The sequence below is a fragment of the Globicephala melas genome, chromosome 20 (assembly GCF_963455315.2).
Source record: "Globicephala melas chromosome 20, mGloMel1.2, whole genome shotgun sequence".
Classification (NCBI taxonomy): domain Eukaryota; kingdom Metazoa; phylum Chordata; class Mammalia; order Artiodactyla; family Delphinidae; genus Globicephala; species Globicephala melas.
The window spans coordinates 22,709,676-22,731,538 of NC_083333.1; the positions used below are offsets into that span (position 1 = coordinate 22,709,676).

Sequence of the window (21,863 nt, forward strand, 5' to 3'; positions counted from 1 at the left end):
AAGGCAAAAGGCACAGTCACCAAAAAAAGAGTCAGCTTGTATCAGAGAACCAAGACTCACACAGACCAGCACAAACGGTGTAGGGAAGAGGGGTTGGGGGCGCAGGCTTTAGAGCCAGACTGGGTTCCAGTCCCAGCTCTGCCACATCCAAGCTGTGTGCGCCCTGGACACGTGACTCAACCTCTCTGTGTCTCAAGTTCTTTAAAAGTAAGACGGGAATGATACTAATCACCGTACCCACTTCATTGACTGAATAGAATATGCGTGCAGCACTTAACCCGTGTTAACTGTGGTGGTGATGATTATGATTGACTATACTGTTAAGTGAGATATTATATATAAAGTGCTAAGCAGTGCCTGGCATTTATGAAACACTCAGTAATATTAATTGCTATTACTATTATGATTACTATCATTTTTATTTTTACGTCCTGAATTAGTTTTCTATGTCTGTATAACAAATCACTCCAGAACTTAGCAGCTTAATGCAACAAGAAACATTTATTATCTCACTTATTATTAGTCTCTGTGGGTCACGAGTTCGGCAGCCACTTACAGCTGCCTGGTCCTAACTCAGGATCTCTCAAGAGGCTGCAGACAAGCCATTACCTGGGGCTTGACTAGGATCTGCTTCCCGGATGGCTCACTCATGAGGCTGGCAAGTTGGTGCTGGCCGTTGGCAGTGGCCTCAGTTCTTTCCCACGTGGACCCCTGCGTGGGGCTGCTTGAGTCCTCACAATATGGCAGCTGGATCCTTGCCTGCAAAATAATCCAAGAGAGGCAGAAGCCACAGTGTCTCTTATTGTTTTTTATTGAGCCACAATAACCTACTAGCTATGGGGGTCGACCCTGTTCATTTTGGGAGGGGCTACACAAGGGTGTGAACACCTGGAGTAGAGACGCATTGGAGGCTGACCACCACCACGTCCTAAATTGTGTGGCAGAGACTATAACTTCCATAGGAGTTCAGATGAGAGGGAGAAAAATGAAGGTAAGAGGGCTTAGGCAATGCGTGGAGGTTTTACAGCTAGATCTTGCGGGGTGTCCGTCGCCACTTCTTTTTCCTCAAATTCCTTGTTTCTGTGGCACTTGGACAGAGAGGAGGGTAGGACTTTGATAATCAGAAGGGCAAAGGGGAGACAGGGGAAGTAGGAGGAAAATTTTAAAAGAGGTGAACGGGATTTATTTAAGGGATAGTAAAAAGGAGACTAACATTGGGAAGGAAAAAACTCCAGAAATAGGGTGAGAGAGGCAGCCTGGGCTGCCTTTTGCCAAGGAGAGTCGCAAAAGCCAAGTAAATAGGCATAAACTAGCTGGAGTAGAAAGTAAACGTTAAGGGCATAAGGCTTTGGAGAAACATTTTCAAAATGCTTGCAGGCTTGTTTGATGTGGGACATTTGAGGCTAAAGAATTCTCAAAGGTGAAGAATGTTTTCCTCTAAGGGGGCATTCACTTCAATGCAAGCATGGCCTGGGGGGTCAAGGCAATACCAGGAACCAGACTTTAATAGCTTCCTTATATCAGGGTAGGAAGCGCAAGTTGATAAGCAAGCTGGAATCGAGCATCCCAGCTGGAGAGGGACCTCCCCAAAGGAAACGTTGGAGTGGGAGATAGTCTATGTTTACATAGTGCTCGGGCCATGCCTGCAGTTTATACAAACTGCATCCTCGAGCCGCCTGACCTAGAAGAACCCACATCTGGTGCCCAGCCAGTGCCTGGAGGAACTGCCTGCCCAGCCCCAACCAGCCCGTGAGTGCATAGCTGCTTGGACGCGCCTGGGGAAGAGGACCGCTCTGCACACACTGGGGCCATGACGGTCACGTACGTGTCCCCTTTGTGTCCCGCACAGAACTACCTGCAACCCCTCCAGTTAGGTTCATTCATCAGGACAATAAGAAAAGCTCAGAACGCCCACCTTCCCGTTCTCCCTCTTCCCTTTCCCTTCTTTCAAAACAATTCAGATCCCATTCACCTGCTTTCCGAGGCCCCAGCCGAGCTCCCAGGCTGGTAGATGTGCTCTAACACATCAGCTGTCCCTGTTCCCCACTTGGCACTGTGATGGCTAGTTGGCCACTTGGCCTCGCCCACTGCAACCTTCCCGTAAACGCCCTCCCCTTCGTACCCCACAACACGCGGCACAGTGCCCGGCCCATGCAGACGCTCCCCACGTGTCCAGACCAGGCAGTGCTAGGCTGGCTTCACCCTCTATAGGTCAGTCCCTCCCTGTGTGCCAGCAGCCACAGGCTTGCTTTTGACCTGGACCATCGCAGGAGGAGACTGGACATCACAGTGACTCAGGCCACAGGAGGATTAGAGGAGCCCGGGGTGGGGGTGGGGGGCGTGGAGGTGGGGGGAGCAGAGTGTGGAGGAGGGCTTGGAGGGGGCGTGGAGGGGGCGTGGTTAGGTCGGGGAGCTGTCCTTTCCCTTACAACATAGCAAAGCCTCAAGTCACGTTAGAAGTCACGCTTTCAAAGATAAGGTGACCATATGTGCATGGGTTTATCTCTGGGCTTTCTATCCTGTTCCACTGACCTATCTTTCTGTTTTTGTGCCAGTACCATACTGTCTTGATTACTGTAGCTTTGTAGTATAGTTGAAGTCAGGGAGCCTGATTCCTCCAGCTCCATTTTTCGTTCTCAAGATTGCTTTGGCTATTCGGGGTCTTTTGCGTTTCCATACAAATTGTGAAATTTTTTGTTCTAGTTCTGTGAAAAACGCCAGTGGTAGTTTGATAGGGGTTGCATTGAATCTGTAGATTGCTTTGGGTAGTAGAGTCATTTTCACGATGTTGATTCTTCCAATCCAAGAACATGGTATAACTCTCCATCTGTTTGTATCATCTTTAATTTCTTTCATCAATGTCTTATAATTTTCTGCATACTAACACCATACACAAAAATAAGCTCAAAATGGATTAAAGACCTAAATGTAAGGCCAGAAACTATCAAACTCTTAGAGGAAAACATAGGCAGAACACTCTATGACATAAATCACAGCAAGATCCTTTTTGACCCACCTCCTAGAGAAATGGAAATAAAAACAAAAATAAACAAATGGGACCTAATGAAACTTCAAAGCTTTGGCACAGCAAAGGAAATCATAAACAAGACCAAAAGACAACCCTCAGAATGGGAGAAAATATTTGCAAATGAAGCAACGGACAAAGGGTTAATCTCCAAAATTTATAAGCAGCTAATGCAGCTCAGTAACAAAAAACCAAACAACCCAATCCAAAAATGGGCAGAAGACCTAAATAGACATTTCTCCAAAGAAGATATACAGACTGCCAACAAACACATGAAAGAATGCTCAACATCATTAATCATTAGAGAAATGCAAATCAAAACTACAATGAGATATCATCTCACACCAGTCAGAATGGCCATCATCAAAAAATCTAGAAACAATAAATGCTGGAGAGGGTGTGGAGAAAAGGGAACACTCTTGCACTGCTGGTGGGAAAGTGAATTGGTACAGCCACTATGCAGAACAGTATGGAGGTTCCTTAAAAACTACAAATAGGGCTTCCCTGGTGGCGCAGTGGTTGAGAGTCCGCCTGCCGATGCAGGGGACGCGGGTTCGTGCCCCGGTCCGGGAAGATCCCACATGCCGCGGAGCGGCTGGGCCCGTGAGCCATGGCCGCTGAGCCTGCGCGTCCGGAGCCTGTGCTCCGCAACGGGAGAGGCACAACAGTGAGAGGCCCGCGTACCGCAAAAACAAAAACAAAAAGAAACAAACAAAAAACTACAAATAGAACTACCATATGACCCAGCAATCCCACTACTGGGCATATACCCTGAGAAAACCATAATTCAAAAAGAGTCATGTACCAAAATGTTCATTGCAGCTCTACGTACAATAGCCCGGAGATGGAAACAACCTAAGTGTCCATCATCGGATGAATGGATAAAGAAGATGTGGCACGTATATACAATGGAATATTACTCAGCCATAAAAAGAAACGAAATTGAGCTATTTGTAATGAGGTGGATGGACCTAGAGTCTGTCACACAGAGTGAAGTAAGTCAGAAAGAGAAAGACAAATACCGTATGCTAACACATATATATGGAATTTAAGAAAAAAAATATTATGAAGAACCTAGGGGTAAGACAGGAATAAAGACACAGACCTACTAGAGAATGGACGTGAGGATATGGGGGGGGGAAGGGTAAGCTGTGACAAAGCGAGAGAGAGGCACGGACATATACACACTACCAAACGTAAGGTGGATAGCTAGTGGGAAGCAGCCGCATAGCACAAGGAGATCAGCTCGGTGCTCTGTGACTGCATGGATGGGTGGGGTAGGGAGGGTGGGAGGGAGGGAGACGCAAGAGGGAAGAGATGGGAACATATGTATATGTATAACTGATTCACTTTGTTATAAAGCAGAAACTAACACACCATTGTAAAGCAATTATACTCCAATAAAGATGTAAAAAAACCCAAAAAAACAAGTCATGCTTTCCCAGGGAGGGTGTGAGGGGGGTGAAAAACTAGCCAGGGAGCCGTTGCAGCCTCAACTTTTCCTCCAACTTCTGAAGTCTTTAATTCAGCTCCAGCCTGGACCCAGCACCTCAAGGAGTTCCCTAGAATTAAGGAGTGTCTTTCACAATCTCAGAGACTCTGGGCAAAGTCCAGGGTCACCGTGTGATTCAGAGGGTGGAGTGGATGCTATAAATTATATATTTGCTTAAAAAAAAACAAACCATAAAAAAAAAAAGAAGAACAGTCTCGTGGGCCCGGGCTCAGGCATCTGTCTCGGGCAGTTGCTTTCTGACGGGCAGAAGCACCCTGGTTCCTTAAACCTCTCAGGGTCAAGCCAGTCTCCCAAGCGGGCACGCGGTCCCCAAGCCTCCTAGCATGTCTGCCTCTGTCCTTGCCCTCACACTATAGAGGCTCGTGGCTTTCCAAGTCCTGTGGAGGCTGCCTCTGAGGAGTCTCCGGACGGTTCTGTTCGCTCTCACGCCAGCCAGGTACTGTCCCTACACACCTGAATTACTGCAGCCACCTCCAAGCTGCTCTTCCTGGCTTGGGCCCCCTCCCTCTCGTCCCCTCACGGGTACCAGCGCCAGGTGCATCAGACTAAAACTGCACGTGGCGCCCGCCCCCTGCTCGAGAGTGTTACTGTGCTTTCTACTCAGCGACGGAATAAAATCTCAGCATTGTGACCTGACACCACCATGCCTCGTCCACCTAACCTGGCTGATTCTGATCAAACCGACGGCTCCCACGGTGTCCTGGGCACATGCCGGGCACCTGCCTGCAATGCCCTTCCTTTCTCTGCAAACAATCATTCCAGGCTTCCGTGCACCTCCCATGGTTTGGCCCAGGAAACAGCCACTAGCTCCAAGTAGCTTCTGAACACTTCAAATGTGGCTCGTGACACCGAGGAACTTAATTTTAAATTTTATTTAAATTTTAATTAATTTAAATGTAAAGACTGAAAAAAAATTCGGCTCAGGTACTGGGAAATGTTTACGTCTGTTGGGAACAATTTGGTTTTGTGACTCTATTTTTTCAACTGTAAATTGTATGAAGTCTAAATACAGGCCAGATGTCCTCAATGAAAACTTAGCATCTGAGTTGAGATCGCTGCAAATGTAAAAACATACACTGGATTTTGAAGACTTAGTCCAATATATTAGAATGTAAGATATGTCTGTAATAATCTGTACGTTGATTACGTGTTGAAATATTTTGGATATGGTGGGTTCAATAAACTCTATCGTGAAAATCAATTTCACTTTTTTTTTCTAATGTGGCTACTAGAAAGTTTAAAATTACGTCTGTGGCTTGCATTATATTTTTATTAAACAGCCACGTTCAAAACTCTAGATTCCTGAAGCAGTGATCAGTAGAGTACATTTAAAACTTAGCATACACAACTTCGTATTTTTTTTAAATCTCCATATTTATATAACAAAATCATTGACCACCTTCAATCCCCAACACCTAGCAGCAAACGCTACATTATCTGACACCTATGTGGGCAAGGCACTCTGTCAGGCGCTTTACATGTTACCATCATACTGAGCCCTCTCGGCAACTCCGTGACGTGTGGGCATAATTAGCTCCATTTTTCAGATAACAGAAATGAAGCTCTGAGAGTTCAGGTGGGTTTTGCCAGGATTCTCATGGTAGAGGCGTGAAGCAGCAAAGCTGGGATTTGATCCCACCCCTGCCTGCCTCTCGCTGCTGCTCTTTGCGGCCCCAGCTCATGTCTGATAGGCGTGGGCAGCCACGAAGGAGCTGCTGCTGAGAAGGGCGAGGGCTCAAGTTCTAGTTTCTCCTGGCCCACACAGGCAAACCCTGCCATCCTGCTTGCCGGCTGTGAGCAGGCCACTTGATCGATGTGCAGACTGTGACGGTGTGTCCCAATCACCCCACCCCGTGCACACCCTTCAGCTAGTTCAAGTCACTTAACAACTCATAATGTGGTAGTGTCTGGCAGTGCCAAGTTAGAGCATGTAGCGCGATCTGGGACCCTGCTTCTGACATGCGGGGCTGAGCCATGAGTCCCTCTAGTCACCGCACATGACCCTCCAGTCCTGGAGGGCTGCAAGTCCAGCTGGCAGCCCTCAGAAACGCGGGAAAACAATCTGGGAGCAGCAGGTGGTGCCTCTACTGATTTAAATCACCTGCTTCGATGCTGAAGGTCCCAGGGAAGTTGGCTGTGTCCCTCGTCTCGGGGCCACATTCTGGTGCAGTGGGTGAGGGAGGGGACAGTTACAGTTCACTGGGACCAAGACTGGGATGGGGGATGGTGGGTGAGGTTTTGCTTGAAGGGCCTCACATCCTGCCTGAGGTGGTCCCACGGAACCCCATGTCCCCTTGGAGCTGGGTTTAACTTGGGGTCACTTCCTTTGCTTCCCCTCAGGCCCTGAGCAGAAATCCAGGGTAAGGGAAGAACTGAGGTTGGGCCGAAGCGCGCGGTGTGTCTGCTGTCGCACAGAGCACTCTTTGATCTCTTGCCCAGGGTGGCCTTGGGAAGGACGGCGATGCTTCTGCCAGAGGCGCGGAAGTCCCCGGCCCGGGACTGGCTAAGGGATGACTTCTACGCCGTGTTTCGGCCGAGCATTCATAGGTTTCCCCGGGGGGACCCAGTTCAAGGGCCTGGGGAGTTGGAGGTTTTTGAGGTCTAGTTTAGGCCCCATGTCTGTAAAATGGGGCAATTTAGATGGTATCTCATTACACCCTCCCAGCCAGTACTGCCCTAGCTCCAGGCAAGAGAAGCCCCCTTGCCCCCGACCTGTGCTTTAGAAGGTCCTGCTCTGACGCTCTTCTGCTGCAGTCCGTACTCACAGGGTGAGGCCAAGGGACCCACCCATAGCCTGTGCTCCCCCCCACACTAAATGCACCCACCCCTAGGGCAAGGGGTGTCCAATGGAGGCTGTAGGGAGGGGTGTGCACAGAGCATGGTGTGTGGGCTGAGGCATTCCCTCATCCCCATGACCTTGATGACGCAGCTGTTGCTTTATCAGTTGGACAAGCAAATACTTTTTTTTTTTTTTTTTTTTTTTTTTTTGCGGTACGCGGGCCTCTCACTGTTGTGGCCTCTCCCGTTGCGGAGCACAGGCTCCGGACGCGCAGGCTCAGCGGCCATGGCTCACGGGCCCAGCCGCTCCGCGGCATGTGGGATCTTCCCGGACCGGGGCACGAACCCGCGTCCCCTGCATCGGCAGGCGGACTCTCAACCACTGCGCCACCAGGGAAGCCCAAGCAAATACTTTTGACTGAAGGAAACATGGTGACACAGACTAAAAGCCTGCTCTGTCGTTTTATATAACTCCCCCCAAATACTCTGAGATTATTGCACCCACTTTACAGATTAGAAGACAGAGCCCATGCTCTGAATGCACTGTGCTGACATCTCCACTGGAACCTCTGCCCTCTGGTTGAGGTGATTCCTTACCTGACACTCCTGGTGCTGTTGAAAATGAATAAACCCCGCCCTACTTCAGAGTTCAGGTTTGGGGGACAACATCCAATATGCATGTATTTTTCTCACTGTTGTTATCAACAGACCCTGTTGGGGAAGAGAGACATCAGCGTCTGTGAGTGAATCTGAGCACAGGAGAGAGAAGAGATTTTTTTTTGTTCTCTTCTTTCTTTCTTTCTTTTTTCCTTTTATTGAAGCGCAGTTGATTTACGATGTTGTGTTAGTTACTGCTATACAGCAAAGTGATTCAGTTATACATATATATACATTCTTTTTTTACATATATTCTTTTCCATTATGGTTTATCATAGGATATTGAATATGGTTCTCTAGAAGAGAGATGTTTCAACCATAGAAGGGAGAGCTCAGGAAATACCTGGGACGACGTTCTGACCAGCACAATATTGCTAAACCTTCAGAAGGTTTTTAAAGAAGTTTGGTAGCTTCGTCCTCAAATAATCTAAAACTGAATCTCTCCTGTTTGGGCTGAGTGCATTTGTTCTATACTTTAATCCTCAGGACATATCTTTAGGTATCGATACTCCCATTTTACAGATAGGGAGGCAAGGCTCGGATACGTTAACTGCGTTCTCCCCAAGTTCCCGTACTCTGCACCCTCTCTGGGAAACGAAACGACTAGCAAACAATCTGATGTGCTTCGTGTGGTTTAACCGGAAAAGCAGATGACCTCAACTTGCTGCTTGAGGGACTTTTTCCTATTACCATTCTGTGTGTTAGCAGAAAAAGGGAAAGGAATCACAGTACAAAACCGCTTGCCACACAAAGAGATGCTGCCTCTTGCTTTTATCTCCTCTCTATCTTCTCGTGTGTGGGTCTGGCATGACCCTCCCACGGCCAGGGTACAGGCAGCAGCTGAAGCGAGAGAAGGACCTCTGGGGCCGGCGCTCATTTTCCAGAACTCTGACTGTGATTCTGATTCAGCAGTGGGTTCCTTTCCCTGAGTCCTGCCCTGAGCTAGCCCTCCTTTTCCTTAGCAGCTGACACAGGAGTTTGGAGACAGATACGTCGATGACATTATTTGCTCCAGGGATAGCCAGGCTGTCATAGTCTGACAAAGGCAACGTGGACTGTTTCTCAGTGCCCCTGGGTGAGCCCTTACTGCACGGTGGTCAACACGTCCTGGCATTTATACTGAGGCAAATGCTAGGTCTATAGGCCATGACATGTGATGATGCCCGGCTAGCCAGCTAGCCAGGATCGTGGTTCCTGCTACTCCATGTTCCGAGGGGAAAAAAAAAAAAATGCAGCAGCTGGACTGGGGGCAGAGGATGTTAATTTAGAGGAATCAGCTGAGATTTTGCACACTTAAACTTCTTTGGAGAAACAGAGCTTATGTTAGAGGACCTTTACCTGTTACTGGCAAGGGGCAGCCCATTTACAGCCAATAAAACATAAAAAGTCATCCTCACCTTGAAAAGCTGTAAGGGAAAAGAAAGGTGAGAGATTGAGCTAGGATGTTTTGAGTTTCCCAGAAAGAGCTTCAGATTTCCAACCAAAGCCTTGTGTTGAGTCTTATATAAATAGACTGCCCATAAATGCGTCCGATGCAGTAAGCAAGGTGTAAGGGTTTCTACGAGAGCTGGTGTGTGTCTTTCAGACACAGGCTTTTGACTTTGGAGAAGCTGAGTGAGGTCACAGCTTGTCAACACCAGCTCACGGATCTTTCTCGGAGGCTGAGAAAAACACGACCAGTAATTAAAATCATGTTCTCCTTTAATAACAACAGCAACAAAACCCACTGACAATGCAATTCCACATGCTGCATTTCATACAAAACTTTCCCCATGAGAGGCTTATTCTGGGAGGGGCACCACTGCATTTCATAACAAAAGAAGTTGCCTTTTCATATGGAACGCACGCTAAGGGAACATCTGGGGCTTCCGCCACCATGTAAATATTGCCAGAAGCGTGGGTTCTCTTTTCTTATTTCTACATCAACCACCTGGAACATTTTACAAACCAGAGCCTGAACTCCATCAGAGAACATCTTAGTAGAATCAGCCTAAAAGCTGGTAAACTTTGAGGTGGCAGTTAGCCCGAAAGGGGCTGGGAAAACAGACCAAGCAACCACCCAACAAATAAACAAATAAACTTAACTGTTTGTTCCTTAAATTTGATCTTCATACACTTGGGCACTCGGGGAACTACCGTTTTTCGGCATATCAGAAAGAGCCCTGAGTTCAGAGTCAAAAGGGGGGATTTCTTAGTTCTGGCTCTGCAAGTAGCCAGGCTGAGGGAGGCTGTGCGTAGTACATCACTCAGACCTTTCTTCCCTCAGTTTCCTCCTGCTCTGGGAGTGACCTTAATGCTGGGTGTTCCTGTCAGGCTATTGTGAGCAGAGAATGAGATCAAGTAGGTCAAAGTGCTTTGCGGCAGTTAAAACATTACACACACACACACACACACACACACACACACACACAACTGTAAGGGATTTGTATTATGGGAGGACTAGAGAATTCCCTTCCTCCTGGGACAGAAAGGAAGATATGAAAAACCCATGCCTGTTTTACCTGTAAGAAAGAATTAGAACCCACCTATTCGTAACACTGATGATGAGACAGAAGACAGTACAGTAACGAGAACCGTGGATATGTCGTCATCCTTATTAGAAAATTAACACATGGTTTCACCATCCAGTAATGTGACTGATGTTTAAATAAACATATTTAAATGGGTGGGGTCCTGTCCTGAGTAGTGAGTAGTCACCTTGGCAGGTGATACACTTATTTAAATTATATGTCCCATCATTCCAAAAAAAACATTTTTGTTTTTAACTCTTCTTTTGGAATTGTTCCTAGAGCCTCTGGCGCATTCTTTCGAACATGTCTGAGGGTGACAAATTTTTGTCCTTTGTGGAAAATACTGATTTTGGTAAACAGCCCGAAGTTATTTGGCATGGAGTTTGGTAAACGGGCTAAGTAATGCCACTTTTTTAAAAACTGTGACTATAAGATAGGAAAACTTTCTTTCAGTTCCCACAGCAAGTTACAAATGGTTGGAGTTCCCTGGTGGTCCAGTGGTTAGGACTCCGTGCTTCCACTCTAGGGGGCACGGCTCAACCCCCGGTTGGGGAGCTGAGATCTGCAAGCCAAGCAGCACAGCCAAAAAAAAAAAAAAAACAAATAGTAGATTTCAGGAATCGACAGTATTGCTAGAAAGGATCCTTCATAAGGTGCCCACATTAGAGTAGAAAAGCCATCTGGAAATGCATTTCTACAATTTTAGTCACACCTTCATTATTTATCTAGCAAGACTGCCACTAGACTTAGAGTTTCCAGAAAGAAAAGAGCACTGCAACTAATTAACTGTTTAATCATTTTATCACAGCTCCTCTGGGCATCTGAACCCCTCATTTGCATATGGATTAACTGGCTAATACAGATGTTTCCAATGAATTCACATCTGGGTCTATTGAAAATGGAGTAGCCAGCCAATCCAATTCCAACCAACAAACTCTATATTCCCTTAAAAAGTTCAGAATTTATTTTTGGTTATGAAACTATCTGAAAATTAGAATATCACTAATATCATTACAACGTAACCTGAAGCAACAGCTAGAGTGGATTTGCTTCTGGTGCAAATAATTTAAACTGTTAGCACTACTTTAAAATAATCATCATCAGGGAATTCACTGGCCGTCCAGTGGTTAGGACTCTGTGCTTTCACTGCCAAGGGCCCAGGTTCAATCCCTGGTCAGGGAACTAAGATTCCACAAGCTGCACGGCCAAAAAAAAACCCCCAAAAACCATAATCACACTTCTATTCACTGAATATTGCACAATGTTAAATGAATCCAAAGACTTTTATGGAAACTATTGTTTTCCCTACTTCATTTTTTTTTATTGTGGTGAAATTTACATAACATTAAATTCATCATTTGACCATTTTAAAGTGTATAATTTGGGGGCATTTAGTTCATTCCCAATGTTCTGTGAATGAACCATCACCACTATCTAGTTCCTAAACATCTTCATCACCCCAAAAGGAAAGCCCATATACCCATTAAGCAGTCACTCCCTGTTCCCCCCTCCCCCTGCCCCTGGCAACTACTAATCTGCTGTTTCTATGGATTTGTCTATTCTGGGCATTTCATATCAATGGAGCCTTACCTGTGTGGCCTTTTGTGACCGGCTTTTTCATGTAGCATTAATGTTTTCGGGGTTCATCCACATTGTAGCATGTGTTAGTACTCCATTTGCTTTCACGGCTGAATAATTGCGTTCCATGGGTACACTACATTTTGTTTATCCATCCATCCATTGATGGATTTATGAGTTGTTCACCCCTTTGGGTTCTTCTGAATAGTGCTGCCATGAACACAGGTGTACATTTTTTTCTTTGAACGCCTGTTTTCATTTCTTTTGGGTATATACCTGGGAGTGGAATTGCTGGGTCATAGGGCAATTGTTATGTTTAACTTTCCGAGGAGTCACCAAACCTCTAGCTCATTTTAATGCTCATGTTTTCAAGGTGGCTTGATGACCAGACGGTTAGAAGCAGTTGGACAACTGCAGCCAGACTCCAGGCTGGGCCCAAAGAGGTCTCTTTTTTTCAGAAACACTGATTAGAGCAGCTGGGCTTGATCTGAGCCAAGCTCGTTCCAACAGAAGGTTACAGGCAGGGCTTGGAACAACTTTCTCTGCTGGTCTACATGTCACAACATGAACTGGCAGGGCGGGAATACCTTCCTGCCTCCTAGAGATCCTTGGTTCTCCAATTATGTTGCACACACTACTGGAAAAAGAAAAAAAGATGTTAACTAACTAACTGATAGGCTTCTCTCTTCCTGCTTTTGTAGAATTCAAATTAGCATCTAAAGTCCACATAGAAATGGGTGTTTGGGGGCCAATGCTATATCCCTGTCCTGGGCAGAGGTCTGTCCTCTCATGGTTGGAGAACAGAACTTCCCAAACACTAGCTGAGGCTACAGAGATATCTTGCATCCCGGGTGGACTTTTACCATCGATTCTGCCTGAAGGCATGGCCTAGTGCTTCTGACCCTATCAATCCACAGATACTGGAGTTGAACTGACCCTACTTTGTATATTGTAGCTTATCCACCCCTGTGGGCTCGGCCAGGACAACAGGAGGTAATCCTACTGTAGGTATTGTTTACTGCAGCCAATTTACCGAGTCATGAGGCTCCTCAGCCATTAACCCAACCCGGCCAGTAAACTGATTAGCACTGATTTTTAAATTTAAACGTGTTCATGAGCCTCTCAGACTGCTGACCTCCTTCTCACCTCAGTGCCTGACACAGAAGTTTCTGAGCCCCAGAAGCCCCAATCAAGGAGCATTAGGGCTGCACTGCCATAAACAGAGACCGACCCAAATGCCTTTTTCCACTTTAAACTAGAATACTAAGAGAGAAGAAGTCGGCTTCCGGGGTCCTTGCGATGCAGTCTCTCTGCCAAGGCAGCTGTCACTTGTCGCTTGTCTCCTGGCAGCCCTTCAGGTGTCCTGGCCTGAATCCGCTACTAAGATAGAAAAAAAGTCCCTCGGCTGGTCATATCCTCTGCAATCTGGCAGGAAACCTAAAATTTGCCGGCTCTTGTCCTCGGTCTGTTTGCTTATCTGCTTCCTTCTAGGGAAGAGCCTGCATCACAGTGTCCGGTGAAGGGGGATTTTCACCATGACCTCACCCTCCGGCAGCTACTGTCCAGATTTCAGCGCGGCAGCTCGGGTGGAAACCCACATCAACGAAACATCAACAATCGCTCCTGGCACATCTCAGAGGAACGGCAAGGTCTGAGAATGACAAAGGGAGCTGCGGGTGGGGCTGGAGGAGGATGGATGACGTCTGGTCACAGTTCTGGGACGTCAAGGAACCCACTTTAAGAAAATGCACCAAAAACTTTCCAAGCTCGCGCTCGCTGTTTGTATAACTTCGAACCAAAGACTTCGAAATTACGTGACGGCCGGCGGCGGGGAGTAACCAGGAGTAAGAACGGCGGGAACGGCTGGGGAGCCCAAAGGGCAGCGCCCGCGACCTGGTCTCCGGCCGCCCGGGCCATCGGAAGTAGCCCTTCTGCACCTAAGTGGGTGCAGCCAATTCAAGGGCAACCGAAAGTCCGGCTCCCCAGGTGCCTGCCCCGGGCGGAGGCGCCCGGCCCCGATGGAGGTCACGTGACCACAAGACTCCGCCCAGCCGACACCTCCCCGCGCGCGCCCGGCGGCGGTCGCGGGCTCGCGAGAGAACGTGAGTCTCCGGCCCGGGGCGCGAGTCGGGGGAGCGGCCGCGGCGTGCGCGCGCGCCCCCGGGAGGCTGCGGGCGCGCGCACGCCCCGGGGCCACCGCCCCTCCCGGGCCCGCCCTCCTTCCCTCCCTCCCCGGCCAGCCTGGCCCGCCCTGCCCGGCCCGCCCTGCGAGTCAGTCCGCTGGCTCCCTCCCTCCCCCAGCGCGCTCGGGCCGCCGCAGCGCTCCGCGCCCTCGAGCCGCCGAGCCGGAGCCGCCCGCCGCCCGCGGAGGAGGCGGAGGAGCCGGAGGGGCCCGCCGAGGCGGCGGCGGCGGCAAGATGGCGGACTTCCTGCCGTCGCGGTCCGTGCTGTCCGTGTGCTTCCCGGGCTGCGTGCTGACGAGCGGCGAGGCCGAGCAGCAGCGCAAGTCCAAGGAGATCGACAAATGCCTGTCGCGGGAGAAGACCTACGTGAAGCGGCTCGTGAAGATCCTGCTGCTGGGCGCGGGCGAGAGCGGCAAGTCCACCTTCCTCAAGCAGATGCGCATCATCCACGGGCAGGACTTCGACCAGCGCGCGCGCGAGGAGTTCCGCCCCACCATCTACAGCAACGTGATCAAAGGTGCCGGGGGTCCCGGGCCCGGGGGCCGGGGGCCGGTGGGTCGCTGGGCCCGGACTCGGGCCGCGGCGCGGGGCCGGGCACCGCCCTCGTTCGCTCTGTCCCTGGCGGAGGACCGGGCCCGGCGGGCGGGAAGGGGGCGCGGCCCGGGGGAGAGGATGCCCGGGGGCTACCCGTTCTCCCCCTTGCCGCCCGGCCAGGGGGCGCGGCGGGTCCCCCACCCCCAACCCCGCCGCTGGCCTCGCCCCCTGCGAGAGGGAAGTGAGGCGAGCCGGGTGCTCCGGAGCGTGGGGTGACCTCTCCTGTCCTCCCTCCGGACGAGCCAAACCCAGACCGTCCATCCTCACCCCACGCCGGGGCGCTGCCCGCCCAGCCTCGCCGCCCCGGTTGGTGGGTGACCCGAGTCACATGGGGTCGGGGCTGCTCCCAACTCCTGAGCCGGGGAGTTCTGGAACCGCCGCAGTCAGGAAACTTGTGCCCGAGACCCTGCTCAAGAGCGAAGTGTGACAGCTCTTTGGGGCAAGGATATGAAACTTGAGGGTGTCCTATTTACTGTGCTGCTATCAGGAAAGAGTGCACCATACAGTCAGCCTAAAAAAGTTAGCGGTGGTTTTTCGCCCCAGTGTCACGGTCGGGCAGGATGTTTGCCTGTAATCACCATGCAGCACGTTCCACTCTTCTTTTGCTTAATAATTGGGGGCGGGAGGGAGGGGGTACCACACTTGTTTCTACTACTTAAATGAAATCGTGTGTTGATACAAAGAATCTTCGGCCTAAATGTGATGCGGAGCCTGTACAGGTTGAGTCAATGAATTAGTGTTGGCTTAGACCATAGGCTCTGCTGCTGTTTGTCGGTATTTTTAAAATTGAGAGTAAGCTTTGTTCTCAGGTGAAAAACACACAAGAATTTTAGTTCTGGGCTTTCAAAGAATTACACAAGAGGGGATTTTATTTTTGTCATTGGAGCGATAATTAGCACTCATTTTTCTCACTAGCACCTATTTTGTACTTTATATAAAAGGCATTTTGGCAGAGTTGACTACAGAGCCTGGTACTTCAGGTGCATGAGGGTTCTGTGTTGCATCTGGGTAGCAGTTATATAGGAGCTGGTTATAGATTTCAGGCCTATCCAAGCATCGTTTTTTTTAAGGGTTTTTTTTTTTTTCAGGAAGTACCTAAGTCACTCTTTGGTGACACTTTTTTTCTCCCGGGATTGAGTAGAGGAAAACTGCTTGGGGGTGGGGGGGGTAAGGATGGGGGAAGGGCACTAGGCCAGGAGCTCACAGACCACAGCCAGCCCTAGTAGCTCTGACGTTAAGCTGTAAAAAGTGGTTGTATTTATCCTCTCTTCAAGTTTAGAACCAAACTAATTAAGGTCTCTTTCAAGGCCGAAGACTGCCTAGCCAGTCCTTAACCGAAGGTACCTTTGTATCCCCATGCAGCTGAACGGTGCAGCTGAACGGAAGGGATTCTGTCAATGAATAGAGCCAGCATGTTAACTGATAGTCAGCCAGGTAAACACCTGGCTCTTCATGTGCACGGGCTCCTACGCGTGACCTCCTTCGAGCTTTGATGATGAGATGCAGTCACTAGCCATCTGCATTTTTTGAGTTGGCGTGATCAGAAAATTGACAGCAAAACGGTTTTTCAGTTAACCAAACAGATGACCTAATAGTCCTGTGATTGTTAAGAGGGACTAAAGGTAACAGTCTAGTGTTAGAAATAATGGGTTTGATTTAACCTCTGTGAGTTGAAATCTCAGCTTCTACGTCTTTTTTGCAGTTGGTCTTCCTCCTTCTAGGGAGGTCTGACTCCATTCTCTGCGTTACGCTGATTTGAAGCTTGAGATGGGAGAAGTTTCTGAGCTTTGAATGTGATCCTGGAAGACTCAGGGTTAAGCAGGGTGCTCAGGGACCAAGCAGATCACAGGGTGATAAGTTTGGTTCTTGACGTCTCATAAATAAACGTCTCTTTGAGAGACTCATAAAATCTTGCTTGCAGATCTTTCTTCAGAGCCTGGACATCAGGCTATGCAGCATAATTTCTTTTTCCTTTGCTAGTTTTTGTTCTCTTGTGACTGCGTTCTACCCAGGAGTTAGTTTATAAATTAGAACATGTTAAAATCCTTTAGGAGGAGCACTTGTGTTAATTGTATTTGCTTTGCAAGGCTCTAATTTTATGATTGTGAACAACTGTTAGTTTTTTTTTTACACTCTGAGAAGTTGCTCCTGTTTGTCTTGATGTTGGTCTCCAGTTTTGGAGGCAGCAGGCCTGGAGTACTTAAGAAGTTTAAGGAAATAATACTAGAACCAAATCTCTGAGAATATCTAATGACTCCCATCACACTTTTTTTTTTTTTTTTAAACAAAGGTATGAGGGTGCTGGTAGATGCTCGAGAGAAGCTTCACATTCCTTGGGGGGATACCTCAAACCACCTCAATGGAGACAAGCTGATGGCGTTTGATACACGGACCCCCTTGACGGCCCAGGGAATCGTGGAAACTCGAGTTTTTTTACAGTATCTTCCTGCTATAAGAGCATTATGGGCAGACAGTGGTATACAGAATGCCTATGACCGGCGTCGAGAATTTCAATTGGTAAGAGATTTGTTTTTTTTTTTTAATGTTGTGATTTTATTTTAACGGCATTTATTAACATCTGATTCTAACACACCTTTTTCACTGACTTCCACAATATAATGTATCTATCCAGAATCTTAGCCTCAGAAACTTGGATTGCTCTATAGATGAGCTTTTTAAACTGAGCAAGATAAAAGTAAGGTAAACCCCATAGGTTTGGTGAAGTTGTTATAATTAGTTGGTCATTTTTCCTTTTTGAAAGTAAGATCATCATGATTTTCTCAGGCACTTTCAAATTATTAGTTTTTTTCTCCTTTTAGAAGTAATCTCTCAATTCCAGCAACAATATTGATCTTTCTAGAAACTGACCTTTTACTCTTGGATTAAGAGTTCAGTAACCTGATTGTTCAGATGTGCTCTTTATCCTTAGTCTTCAGAGGTATTTATTTCATGATTCAGATTAATTTAATCTGTAAAGAGGTTAAAGTCCTTAATACTGTTTAACAGTCATCCTTTTTGTATATTTGCATGCTGTGTTTTTTTAAGGCTTCTAAGCACGTTTTACAAAATGTTCCTTCTTAAAAAACAAAAATAATCTGTTATTTTTTATACCTCTGTTTCACATGGGAAGCACCTAGAATTTATTTTATATTTATCATATCTACTTTATCTTAAACGAGACTCCCGTAAGACTTTGTAGCTATTATACAACATTGAAGAGAGAGTGGAAAAGGATCTGATCTAGGTTAAAGATACAAAAATAATGATTGAAATAGATTTTTTTAATCAAGTGTTTTGTAATTTAATTGTGAATGCTTTGATTGTATTCGGGGTTTTATTTGCCAAAGACCGGAAAGGTCCCAGGAATGATAGCCATCTAGACTGTATGCAATTTGGAGGGAGTTCAGATCTGAAGTGTTTTACTGTAATGTGATCAAAATAAAGTGACAGTTAAAAGTAAAACTGCTTAGAAAGTTGTTTGATGATGTCACTGGCATTAAAGCAATTCACATTTCTGGGTGTGGCTGCAAGATGATGTGCAGCCAGCAGTCCTTGCTGTTACAGTTTGTACTCAGCAGCAGTCTTGGCAATTAAGAGTTCTAGAAGAGCGTTCACGTTTGCTCTTGATAAAACTGAGACCTGAATCTTTACTTTCTCTGAATTATGGCCCTGGTGTGTAACATACAGCCTAGCACTTGATTATGTATTGTCTGGTATAGTTCTCTTCTTTAGTGTGTGTATCTTGTCTGTTAATTTATCCATTAATGAGAGACAAGGGCAATCTCACATAATTGTTAAAATTGAGTAGCTGGCAGCATTATATGTTGAATATTATGAATTAACTTGACAAGTGACCTCCATCTAATTCTCAGACTTGGGGTTAATTTTTGTCTTCCACACACCCCTTCTCATCTCCCTTTACCCTCCCCCCTGTTTTTTTTGGGGTTCTTTTTGCGGTACGCGGGCCTCTCACTGCTGTGGCCTCTCCCGTTGCGGAGCACAGGCTCCGGACGTGCAGGCTCAGCGGCCATGGCTCATGGGCCCAGCTGCTCCGCGGCATGTGGGATCCTCCTGGACCGGGGCACGAACCCGTGTCCCCTGCATCGGCAGGTGGACTCTCAACCACTGCGCCACCAGGGAAGCCCCTCCGTCCTGTTTTTAAGTGCTGCTTATTCTCTTCTAAATTCATTTTCTCAACAAACCACACTTTTCACTATGAATTTTCTCAGGATGTTATTCGTCCTTCCAGGTCAGGGAAAAAGCACCCATCTGTAATAGCACACACTACATATTGATTCAGTGAATAAACAAACGGCTGTACTGTAACGTTCTCTGTGGGAAAGTTCCATAAGTCCATTTAATTGAAGTTGGACCTCGGTGACACTTATTGAATTTGAACGTTCACATCTTACAGTCTCATGGCCATCGTTGTGGAGAAGGCATTCCTGAGGATTTATTCGCCATTAAGAACGAATGGGTAAAACCACTCAGGCTGAGGACCTGCAGGTTCTTGACTTGAGCCAGCTGATGCTTTCAGAGCAGAGAAGGCCTCACAGACAAGGAGAGACGAGTTCCAGAAATACTTCTTTTCTGATGAAAGGTAGAGACACAGGGAAAGAGGAGCAGGGAGAGATCTAGTGTTAACTCCTGGAGGACAGGGATTTTTTTTCCCGTGTGTCTCCTCGGCATTGTTAATGGTATACCTGGCACAGGTAGTAGGTGCTCAGTGAGTGCGCTGGATCAGTGGCTCTCAGACTTCAGGATGCTCCGTGGTGCTTGGCGTGCTGTTGACCCTGGGGAGGCACTTTGCCTACTTCAACTTTTCCTCGGGGTCCTCTTTGGTTCCTTCTCCCGCCCACACATACAAAGCCCCGAGTCCTGTCTTTTCTGCCTCCAAAAGTCTCTTGCATCAGTCCCTCCTTTCCACCTTTCCATGTCCTGGTACCTCCTGCTTGGACTCCCAGGTGATCTTGTCCAGACACGGCCAGGTCTGCTCAGAAAGCTCTGCTTGTTCTCCACAGCTTCTGGAACAGAGTGCAACCTCTCCGTGTGAGTCCGGACTCTCACTGGCTTGCCTAGGATTCCACTGTCATTAGACCACATCACATACCCTATGACCTCTCAAATCCCACGTGCCCTGGGCTTCTGCATCCGTGGCCATCTTCACAGAGTCCCTCTGCCTGGGTTCTTCAGGCCCGTAGCTGGTTACTAGGTCTCCCCCTTCACTTAGAACAACGCCAACCAGATTTTAATGTGACTGCATGTGGTCCATGGGCCCCTTGAAGCAGATTCAGCCGGAATCATTGCTTAACCAGAACAGAACAGTTTCCTCAACTCCCTTCCTTGCCTGGGGAGCCTGGGAGGAGCCCCGTGGTCTGTATCTGTGGCAGGCCGTAGGCCGTGGGGTGGGTTTGCTCCGGGGCCACCGTTCCGCCGGGCCCAACCTCTCCTGCGGGGAGCCTTCCCTGGGCCTCGCGCTGGACGGGGATGCCTTTCCTTAGCCTGCCTGCCTGCCTGCCTGCGTGCCGACCCCCATCTGGTGCCTCACCTGGTGTTCCAGCTCTTTGATTTGTGTTTTCATCTCCCTCTAAAGCAGAATCTCCTTTGGTCTGCCTTTTTTTGGTCTTTTTCTCTCATTAACATAGGGCCTGACACATTTTATTTCCTCATTTTTTTTAGACGATCTGAATTATAATATTCTTCTAGAAAAAAAGAAACAGTCCTCATTTTTTTCCTGGGAAACATGAGTGTTTCTGTATGCTAGTTTGTTAATTTTCCAGGAGATGGGAAGTTCTTGTATTACAGAATCAGTTTTTCCTTTTTGTTATGTTTAACAGTATAGTGTATTCTTGAATCTTGGATGGAAAAAGTAGTCACGGGGGAAATGAGAGGAGTTAGCAGATAAAATAAGAAAAAGTAGCCTTTTTGGTTTCAACTAACCCTTGATTATTAAAGTTATTAATGCAAATTTAAATGCAAAAAAATGGGGGCAGTTTTTAAGCCTCCCTACAGCTTTTTTGCTTAAGATGAATGACCGCCCTTTAATCAGTTTTTGGGACGAGGGTAGGGTAGTGATATCACAGCTTTGGTTTTTAGTTTTTAGCAGGCCGTTCGTTTGTTAGTAATAACTTTGGGTGCAAACATGAATGTTTTCTTTCCCTAGTTCCCAAAGGCAAACATTTCCTTTTCTGGTTAGTCTCATTGTGGGTAAGCTAAATAGCTTACTGTGGAAAAAGAAAAGTCTAAAGATTCAAGTTGTTGTTACAGCTTATGGTGCCTTTCTCGTTCGTATAAGCTAGCACACTGAGGACAGTATATCCTAAGAAGTGGTCTCTTCTAGGTCTCAATTAAATGTCTGTAATGCTCTGCCTTGGCTGTACATTCACCATAGCCTGCCACTGTACTGAGGAGATACCCTCTCTTTAGAAAAACTCGCGTGACTGTAACTAGGGAATTTGCTAACTTAGAGGACTAAAGAGATGTCTGGGAAGCGATGCAACTGGGGACATGTAGCAGGAGTCACTGCCAGTTAGATTGTTCTGGACTGTGTAACACAGTTACTTATCCAGGAATGTAAGCAGAACGCATAGACCTGGTTACACAGGACAAGAAGGTGTGTGACTCTGGGAGGAGCACTGCTGCGTCTGTACATACTGTGACGGTGTCAGCGTTAATACAGCTTCCTGTGATGACCGGGCTTTTCTTTGCAATTCCTGCCACTGAAACCATTTTCTTTGTTATCGTGGTACCTTGGGTTAGACTTAATTTTTCATACTCAAGTAGTACAGTTTGTGCTTGAGGATAGTTACACTTCTCCAAGCTGAGGAGCTAGTTTTTTCATTAAGACAGCTCTTCCCTCAGTCTGTGTAACAAAGTACCTATTTAGCCTCACGCAGCGGCCTGCAAAAAGGAGCTGAGTGCTCAGTAGAATAGGAACTTCCCTTTGGGCTGAGGGATTCGTTTCTTTGTTTGCACTGCAGTATGGATTTGAAATACTATAGAGTTAGAGGCATTTGTTTGTTCTT

General features: G+C 47.4%; 1 protein-coding gene and 1 long non-coding RNA gene across 3 annotated transcripts in view; one reads left to right on the forward strand and one right to left on the reverse strand.

Annotated features, from left to right (window-relative positions):
- Positions 1-492: 492 nt before the first annotated feature.
- Positions 493-14,969, reverse strand: LOC132594121 (uncharacterized). 2 transcript variants are annotated; one of them, XR_009560309.1, is made up of 5 exons: positions 14,611-14,969; positions 12,074-12,698; positions 9,371-9,634; positions 7,914-8,027; positions 493-759 (listed from the first exon to the last, which is right to left on the reverse strand). It is a non-coding gene; the product is annotated as an uncharacterized lncRNA (long non-coding RNA). The 2 variants fall into 2 exon arrangements; XR_009560308.2 differs by lacking the exon at positions 14,611-14,969 and adding an exon at positions 13,208-14,082.
- The window catches only part of GNA13 (G protein subunit alpha 13), a 41,202-nt gene continuing 33,724 nt past the window's right edge, over positions 14,386-21,863 (forward strand). Inside the window, exons 1-2 of the mRNA XM_030838010.3 lie at positions 14,386-14,761; positions 17,129-17,355. Of these exons, the coding sequence (XP_030693870.1) occupies positions 14,479-14,761; positions 17,129-17,355 (510 nt within the window). The 5' untranslated portion in view covers positions 14,386-14,478. The remainder of the gene's footprint in view (positions 14,762-17,128; positions 17,356-21,863) is intronic.